The sequence below is a fragment of the Poecilia formosa genome, unplaced genomic scaffold, assembly GCF_000485575.1.
Source record: "Poecilia formosa unplaced genomic scaffold, Poecilia_formosa-5.1.2 Scaffold480, whole genome shotgun sequence".
NCBI classification, from domain to species: Eukaryota; Metazoa; Chordata; class Actinopteri; order Cyprinodontiformes; family Poeciliidae; genus Poecilia; species Poecilia formosa.
The window spans coordinates 52,968-62,469 of NW_006800419.1; the positions used below are offsets into that span (position 1 = coordinate 52,968).

At 47.0% G+C, this 9,502-nt stretch overlaps 1 protein-coding gene across 6 annotated transcripts in view; it reads right to left on the reverse strand.

The window, feature by feature from the left end:
• Positions 1-9,502, reverse strand: part of myt1la (myelin transcription factor 1-like, a) — a 36,498-nt gene that overhangs the window by 4,792 nt on the left and 22,204 nt on the right. For all 6 annotated transcript variants that reach the window (XR_001659686.1, XR_001659687.1, XR_001659688.1 and 3 more), the window contains 10 exons: positions 7,792-8,045; positions 7,434-7,643; positions 6,734-6,861; positions 6,380-6,448; positions 6,240-6,302; positions 6,079-6,162; positions 5,745-5,966; positions 5,572-5,663; positions 5,391-5,494; positions 525-668 (listed from right to left, as the gene is read on the reverse strand). Coding sequence is in view for 1 of the 6 variants with exons in the window: in XM_016664330.1 (XP_016519816.1) it covers positions 525-668; positions 5,391-5,494; positions 5,572-5,663; positions 5,745-5,966; positions 6,079-6,162; positions 6,240-6,302; positions 6,380-6,448; positions 6,734-6,861; positions 7,434-7,643; positions 7,792-8,045 (1,370 nt within the window). In the remaining 5 variants the exon portion in view is untranslated. The remainder of the gene's footprint in view (positions 1-524; positions 669-5,390; positions 5,495-5,571; positions 5,664-5,744; positions 5,967-6,078; positions 6,163-6,239; positions 6,303-6,379; positions 6,449-6,733; positions 6,862-7,433; positions 7,644-7,791; positions 8,046-9,502) is intronic.

The window sequence follows — 9,502 nt, forward strand, 5'->3', positions numbered from 1 at the left end:
AGGAACCCGGAGGAACCTGGGAACCCGGAGGAACCCGGAGGAACCTGGGAACCCGGAGGAACCCGGAGGAACCTGGGAACCTGGAGGAGCCTGGAGGAACCCGGAGGAACCTGGAGGAACCCTGAGTTAAGGTTCTGTAAACATTTCTGCTCAGCAGGTTTCAACCTGAGCAGGAAGGAAGTGAAGTCGCCTCAAACACAGTGTGAAAACATCCTTAGTTTATACTTTCAAAATAAAAGGAGAGGACAGAGAGTTTAATTTTGCCTGAGCAACAGAAACATGAGGTTCTGAAGCTGGAGCTCAGCCGGGCCTGGACGGCTGAGCCGTCCAGGCCCGGCTGAGCCTGGCCTGGCCTGGCTCACTGACACTGACAGCTGTCAGTGAGCTGTCAGGCTCACTGACAGCAGGCTCACTGCCTGCTGTCAGTGAGCCTGTCAGCAGGCTCACTGACAGATCCATCTGCAGGGTTCTGGTCAGGTTCTGGTCCGGGTCAGGTCTGGGTCGGGTTCCGGTCCGGGCCTCACCATGTGGGGCAGCTGGATGTTGGCCAGGCTGTGGATGAGCGACTGGCTCAGGTTGGCCAGCTCGTGCAGCAGCGAGTCGTTCTGCTGCTCCATGGCCTTGTTCTCCTCCTCCATGGACTTCAGGCTGGTCTCCATGGTGGTGATCTGACCAGAGGAGACAAATCGCTTCATTAAACGCTAAAATAAGTTTCAGTTATGACCTGGAACAAATTTTATGTGCGCAGCGTTTGAAGGGCTCCATCTGGAAAACAGGTGTTCTGTCTGTGTAAGTCCAGCAAACCTTATGGTGATGCTCACATCGATGTTACGTCACATACTGCTTACTCAGCAGATTTCTTATCGGTCCGTCATACCTGTGTGTTATGTTTCTCAGGCGTTTATGGGAAATTTTTATTTAATTAAGCTGCTATGTTAATCACACATATTAACATAAATGACTTTTGCTGTTTCCAAAATCGTTACCAAACTGTAAACAAGACATTAGTCCCATTTAGCGTCACTATTACTACAAATACTGTTTGACTACAAATTTGGTCGGGATATTTTGTGCTTATAGCTAATCTACCTTTTTAATATTTCAATATTTCTTTAGAAAACTGCAGGAATATGTCCTAAAAAAGCTCATGAATAACTGGATGCTGGCCGAAGCTGTTGGGCAACAAGCAGAACATCACCTCTTTCTGGACGCTGCGTAGAAATAACTGAATTTTTCTTATTTTATGTTTTTATTTACCGTAAACTTCCGATAAATAAAACACACAAAATTAAACTTCTACAGGTATGATGGATTTATAAGAAATGTAACATCGATGTGGGCATTACCACGAGGTACGCTGGTGTAACCTGGTTGTATTTCTCTTATGTTATAATTACACAAAATGTCTTTTTTTTGGATGTTTGTATTGCTCCTTACCTGTCTGAAATAACTGTCATTGTTTTAACCTGTTACTTTAAGATTGGAAGCCCCTCCTTTTTATTTCTTCTTCTGTGGTATTGTCTTTAAATTGTTTGTGCCCTTTAGCCCCTCCCCTTTTGTCATGCTGTTCTGAGGGAGAGTGTGTGCTGTTTATTTTCCATCTAAATACATTCAGTTTATTTATAGATCTATTAAGTTAATTTTTGTTATGTACTTTTGTTTTGCGTAGGACTTGGAGCGGGCAGCCTTTAACATGGTTCTTTTGTCTTTGTTATTCTCGTCAGTTCTCGTCAAAATAAATCGAGAAATCACACATTTTAAAGACGAACCGTGTCACGGCCTGATCCCTCAACCAGCACAACGCAGAAAGGATCCGGTTTACGAGGTATGACAGACGGAACGAACACCTGCCCTCTGCTCAGCTGCTACATCTCAGGGCTCCCTGTTAGCATAGCGCTTAGCATTAGCATCTACTACATACCATGTTGTATAGCGCTTAGCGTTAGCATCTACTACATACCATGTTATATAGCGCTTAACGTTAGCATCTATTACATACCATGTTATATAGCGCTTAGCGTTAGCATCTACTACATACCATGTTATATAGCGCTTAGCGTTAGCTTCCACTAATACTGTGTGTCGTCATTTTTCATTACGTTATAAAAACTGGCGCTAAGACTCGAGTCTCAGATCACAAGTCCAAGTCAAGTATCGAGTCTCTTGCGTCTTTAGTCTCTGGTGGAGAGGAAAGTGTCCAGGCAGCGTCCTTACCAGGTGACCAAACTACCTCTGGGTCCATTCCCATCCAGAGAAACGTCACTCTGCTGTCTGGAGACGGAGGCGTTGCTCATCATTTCCTCTCCTCAGGGCGTCAAAGCCGTCCAGTGCCAGCTGGAGGTCTCCGCTTATTCAGGCCAAACGTTAACACTGTGGAGCCGCCAACCTCTGTCCATCTGCAGCTGGAAATGCCGACCTCAGAAGGTTTTTGCAGAGTCTGAGGCATAATGAGCCCTGACTGGGGAGGGATCTGATGTACTTCTTGCGACGGAAACCGACTGCAGAAGGGGCCTGAACTTCATCAACCCAAACTGTCCTCCAGAGAAAAGCAGGAGGAACACGAAGTGAAGCAACCTCATTAAAACCAAATGGTCATTTCTGCTTCAAGCTTCAGCTGTCAGGTGGACTGTCCAGTCCTCCATGTTTCCCCAGAGCTCCCCCTGCTGGTGGTGGCTCTGCAGGAAAACATGGTTGGGTTGGACTGAAACCCAAAGATCAGGTCCAGATGGATCCCAATAATTCCTGACAGCCAGATTACTGGGGATAATCTGGATTACAGAGACCAAACGGTCTGGGTCGTTCTCATCCGCACCGCAGAGCGATTGCTGTGTTCACATCAACACAAACAAACCGGACCAAAGCAGGAACTGGACCAGAGGTCAGAGGTCAGATGTTGTAGTGAAAGAAGAAGGTTCACAGATCTGTGATTATCTGTCATTTTCAGCAATGACTACACCAGAGAGCAGGAGACGTTGAAATCTGATCAAAAAAGTCGATTTTAGGCGGTGGATCAATCATCAATCAATAATCTAACTCCAGCCAATTAACTAATATTGAAAGATTCACTGAATCAATGATTTATGGTTGAATTCTATTGACTGAAACATCTGATCAGATGTTGATCAGACCATTTTACTATTGATCGGGTTTACCTCGTTTTAAATTAATCTCTATATCTGGGTTGTGATTCCTTTGTGAACATTTTCTGGTCTGTAAAATTATTACAGACAATAAAAATATTATTATTGTCTGTGTTTTATGTCACACTGGGTGTTGACATAAAACCATCTGCAGTCTCGACCAGCAGGGGTCCCTCCTGCCCCCGTCCACAGATCGTCTGTCCCACCACACAGCCCCTCCCTGCTGGCCCGGTGCAACCTGTTTCTGAATGTAATTCCACTCTGAGAACGTTTGTGGTACGTTTGGCGATATTATTTTTATTTTAACTGTTTATTGATAAACAACTACATTGTTTTGTGACTCTGCTCCAGCTTGATGGGTAAATGTTAGAGATGTGCCGATCAGGTTTTTTCCTGCCGATACCGATACCGATCACCAATACCGATCACATAATTATTATTATTTATTTTTTATCATAAACACTACCGGTTACATTATGTGGAAAAAGGACCCATGAATTCACCTTAATTTAGACAAAAACTTTTTAACTTTTTTCAAGAAGAAAACTAAACAAAACAGGCATTGTGCAAATTGTACTGCTATTGATAAAACTATCTTTAACAGACTGATAACATATGAAGGCTCTGAAGAGGCTAAATAATGCAAAGAGCCAAAATAAAACCTCTCAACATTGCCAAAAACTCAAGTATAAAACTTAACATTCAAAGGCAAAAACAGGTTCCATTACAATAAACTATCCAGAGTTACTGAATGAAAACTTCCTGTTAGCATGGCGGCTAGCTGGTTACTGCTAGCTCTGATTGGCTGTTTCTGACTGAGCGGAGTAATTATGCAGATCAGGGAGGAGATCGATTATTTTTTAGAGATTATCTGTCTCATGTTAGGACAGCGAAAGTTTTAATACGTATGTAAAATGTATTTTTTTAGGTTAGATGCTGCAGCTTTAAGCAGGTTCGGTGTGAGAGTCACTACCAGGTGGAGCAGAAGCGAAGCTCCGTCTGTCAGATATTACTACCTGTAGCGTAGCAGCGGTTCAACAGGAGAGCAGAACCAGCGTCTGACATCGCAGCTCGAAGACTTAAATCATTTTCCAGGTTATTTGTTTAGCTTTCTGACCGTCATGCTAATCCGGTGAGTGTTTGTAGCTGTGTGCTGCTTTACCTGCTGTCTGATCCTCCGTATGTCTTTTTACTGCAGTGAGCCTCGATGTAGCCAAACTCCGTCAAGTATCTCATTGTTTTATGTCGTATTAGCTTCGTTGTGTTGATGCATTTTGACCTGCTTCAATTTTCCGCCGCAACACGCAAACTTCCCCAGTCACTCAGTGCGTTATAGTTGCACATTGTTAGGATTTGTTGCTGCGCGTTTGCGCAGTGAAGGAAAGAGGAGACCAGCTGCACAGGCAGGTTGGAAATAAGATGATCGGTATCGGCAACAAGAGCCAAAGATCGCCGATCACCGATCATGCACTTTTTCACGGAAATCGGCCCGATTATGATCGGTGACCGATCGATCGGCACACCTCTAGTAAATGTAATTATATATGTCAACTAACATTAAGACAAATATTAATTACCTTACTGAGTGTGCATGGGGAACCGTACGCTGTGTTGGTTCTATAACCAGTACACTATTTAACATTTCAATGTGTTTCAGAACTTTTCTGATTTTATCATCTTTCTGACCGGCGCCTTCCTCACTCTTATCTCTGTGTGTTTCTGCAGTCGGACCCAAAGCTGACTGACGGCACCAGTCAGACCTGTTAGCCCAACTGGTCCTGTTTCCTGGTTCATTCAGAACCAGCTGAACTTCCTGGACCTTCATGGACAATAGACTGATGTTCTGACAGGAAGGAGTCGAATATGTCTGTTTTCTAAAATAAAATGTTATGTTAATGCCATGTTGTCGTTTTTAAGCTTGTGTAAACACATTTTTGTAAATATGTTAAAGATAATTATGAATGAATGATACCATCGTCTGCCAATAAAACTGTTTTATCACCAGTGAAGAAACTTTTAATGATGTCGAGCTATCAGAGCAAACATGTCCATGAATCAGCATCGATTCCTGACTCATTCAATATAAAACCAACTGAATGTGCATCTAGATCCACATTCAGTTGGTGGTTGAACCAAAACTCATAGAGTCAGTTACAGTTCAATCGTTGAGTCGTTTCAATGTCAGGCTTCAACGAGGATTCACCGTTTCTGCCAACGTTGCTTCTCTCATATTGTAGAGACATTCCTCACCTGAGTCCTCAGTTTGATCATATCCGACTCCACTTGATTGTTGGACTCATTCAGATCTTTGATTTCTTCATCCAGCTGTTTAATTTCTTCATCGTTTTCTATTCCTGAAACACAAAGTTCCACCCAGATTAGGGATTCTGGCTCGGCTCCGGGTCGATTCGCTCAGAGGTTCTCGTCTCACCTTTGCTCGCTCTTTGTTTGATTGTCAGCATGTCCGCGCTGCTCATCCGGGCCTTCTTCATGGCCGAGGAGGTGCGGGGACAACCGGAGAGACTGGGATACAAACAGATGCTGAAAACATCTGGATCAGGCGGAGCAGCTGGAGGACAGGAGCCGTCTTTATTCCTAACTCACCTGCGGTGGGTCAGGAAGCTGCCGCTGACGTGTCCGGAGCCGTCGCAGCCTGGCGTCGGACATGTCATCCCGTCCGTCTTCCCAGCCTTCCAGACGAACTGCGAGCCGTTCATGTAGCTGTCTTTCTGCCTCTTGGCCGCCAGGGGGCAGCCTGACGCGCTGCGGTGGGAGGCGTACTTCCCCGTCACATGACCCTGTCCGTCGCAGCCGGGGACCGGACACCTGGGAGGAGCAGCAAACAGGAAGCAGCATTCTGTCTTTCAGCTGGAAAAAGCTGCCCCCTGCAGGCCGGAGGCCAACTCGACACCTCACACTCTGACATTCAGATGCTTACTTGATGGGCTCCTGCTCGTCCTTCTCCTCTTTGCTGTGGAGGATTTTCACGCCGCTCTTCTTGGCTCGAGGACAGCCGGAGAGACTGGAGGACAGGAAGAGGAAACGGCCAGAGTGAAAAACCTGCAGAGCAAACGCTGGTTCATGTGTTGTTCTCTGTACCTCCTGTGGGAGGCGTAATTCCCCGTGATGTGTCCCGATCCGTCACAGCCCGGCGTGGGACACCTGGTTGGCAAACAGCGCCACCAACAGTCAGCCAGAGGAACTACAGCAGAGCTTATCAGTTTGATTTTAAGACTCACTTGAGTTCTTGCGAGTTGGACGACATCAAACCACGAATGTTCTTATCAGCAATCTGGCAGCTGGACAGATTGCAGCAGAAGAAGAAGAAGATCACTGCAGAGTCACTGAACACAACCACAACTTGTATTAAGAACTGGACCAGCAGGATCTACTCCACAAGATCCACTGGGAATACACCAGTAAGATCCAACCAGTGGATCTTACAGCTGATCTGTGGTTCCGATTCTGTTGCTATGGAGCAGCCTGGGCCCGTGGCTAGCTGCTGCTAACCGGTCGGGTTATCGGTGGGTTGGTAGAGCAGCAGCCACAGTCAGTATCTAACCTGGCGCCTAGCGGAGACGCTGCAGCCTTACCTCATCAGCTCCTTCTTGCCCTCCTTGCAGGGCGGGAACTTGTGGTGCTTGGGGCTGGGCGCCGTCACCTCGGCCGGGAACCGCGGCTCGTCCAGCAGCTCCTGGAACGGGTCCAGATCGTCACTCTGCTGCAGGGTGACAGATAAAACCAGAACAATGCTTTTCATTCATAAATGTGACACTTTCAAACTAAATATTTTATTAGAAAACAAAATATTTAGCTAGCAAGCTAAACATTTAGCTCTGAGTTAGCTATATATTAAGTTTATGGATTAAATATCTAACTTGTAAAATAAAGGCTTTGCTCTGAGGAGCTAAATGATTAGTTTGGAGTTAATTAAAAACAGACCCAGCTTATATTTTGGAAGTCTACCAGCACTTATCCGGGATGTGAATTTGATCTAAATATTTACTTCTGAGTTTAGCTTGATAAATACGTAGCTGATATATTAGTTTGAAACTGTAACATTTATGAATGAAATAAGGTGAAAATATGATGTTTTTCCTCTTACTGAAAGCTAAATTATTGCTGCTAGCTTTAGACACGGTGCCCATGAGAACCCGAAGGGATCAATCAGGAGCTGAAGGTTGGTGCAGCAGCTGACATTTCTGTGAACTCTGAACATGGAGGAGTTTGTTGCTGCAGATCAGATGGTGCAGTACCACCTCTGCCCTCAGGGGGCAGTCTGAGTCGGCGTACCTCTCTGAGCTCCGGCTCGTCTCCGGGCCGCTTGGTGAAATCCACCGGCAGCTCCCAGCAGTCGGCGTCCAGCTGGAAGCAGCGGCTGCTGAGCAGAGCCTGGCGCTGCGGCGACATGGGCTGCAGCGGGGTCAGCACCGCGCCGCCGCCCTCCGGCCCACCGGGCGCACCGGACGGCTCTGCCGGCCCGTCGTCCTCCGTCCCCGGGCTCTGAGGGACAGAATCATTAAAATCCGTTACAGCCGCAGCCTTCTGAACCAGAACCACTCTTTATGGTCATCCAGCAGGAAAAAAAAAACACCCCAAAGCACAAACAACTTAAGACAGGTAGACAGCGCCGCCGCAGCCAGGGCCTCACCTGGGCCAGCAGCTCGTGAGGCTTCGCACCCAGGGCGTTGGGCAGCTCCCGGCAACGGGTGGACAGGTTGAGGATGGCGGTGGCGGCCATGTGGGCGGCCTCCATGTCGTGGGTGTAGTCAAAGCTGCTCTTGCTGCAGGTGCTGCTGGCGCTGCTCCCCCCCCCGCCGCCGCCGCCGCTCAGGCTGCTGCTGCTGCTGGGGGCGTAGCTGGTGGTGCTGCTGGCCGGGCTCGATGTCTTACAGTACCGCTTCGCTGCAGCGCCGGAGATGGGAGAACAGACACGTAGCAGAGCTGGGAGCGGGAGGCGGAGCGCTCCGGATCCGATCCCAGGAGCACGGATCCACTGCACTGGATCCACTAGACCGGATCCATTGGACCGGATCCGCCGGAGAGGATTCACTGCACTGGATCCACTAGACCGGATCCACTGCACCAGATCCACCGGACCGGATCCACTGCACCAGATCCACCGGACCGGATCCACTGCACTGGATCCACTGGACCGCATCCACCGGACCAGCAGTACTTGCCGGTTTTCTAACATCACTCTGTTATGGAGTCTAAGATCCGAACGTTATCACAAAGTACATGTTTGAAAAATTTTAATTTGAAAAAAAAAAACAAAAAAAAACAATATTTAGGAAATTTAAAACTTCTTAATCAAAAAGACGTTTTGGGAAAAACTTACAATACAAGAGCTGAACCTACATTTTTGCAGTTGCTATTTTTTCCGATTTTTTTAAAAGCTCGAATCGTCTCACTGATGGCGCCCGGCCAGAGGAGCGCCCACCTCCCTCCGTTTGCTCTGACAGGACCAGAGGTTGAGCAGCATTTCATTATCCTTGTTAAATTTGCAGACAACACAGCTGTATTGGCTGTAACCTCAGGGGGATGAGTCTGCCTTCAGGTGGAGCGACAGACCGCATGGTGCACAGACAACAACCTGATCCTAAACTCAGCCTAGACCAGGGAGATCATAGTGGATTTTAGGAGAATTAAACTAGAAATTCAACCTAAACATCTGCGGAGAGCTGGTGGAGCGGGTGTCAGATCATGGATAACCTGGCTTGGGATGTAAACACAGCTCTGTGTGCTGAGAGTCCTCAGGAGGAACAATGTTTCTCAAAAACTGCTGATGTCCTTCTATCCATGTTCTATTGAAACCATCATCTGCTGTTGTCTCTGTGTGAGAGGTCGTGTTAACGGAGTATTTTCCGTATTTGACCGGTTATTTGTTTAAAATACGGGAAAATGTAAAGCTCGTCGGTCATTTTGACAGGTTCTAATTAACACCCCTGACTGGTGCACATGGGGAAACATTACAGACTTTATGCTAAGATTTAATCGCAGAGGCAACTGAAATCAGTTAATTAAAAATCCTTTCTGAATATCATCTCATGGTCTCTGAACTAAATGCGTCTTTCTGACCGGAGCTGACAGCCTGTTGAAGAGTTCTGGACCGGACGCTTTGGAGCGTCTGGTTAGGAAGCGGATTACAAACCTTTGGTAGAAACGGAGCGTTAAACTCAAGTCTCCATTCCAGACCAGAGAAAACCAAAGGGAACCCAACGTTGAGCTAATCCATTACAGTCTAAACAGAGGAGCCGGCAGATTATCTTGAGGACATAAATGATGGCGAAGTTATTAGACCGTAACATGCGCAGTGCGCTGCGGCTGCACAACCAATGCGGACGCGGCCCCGCCGCTGC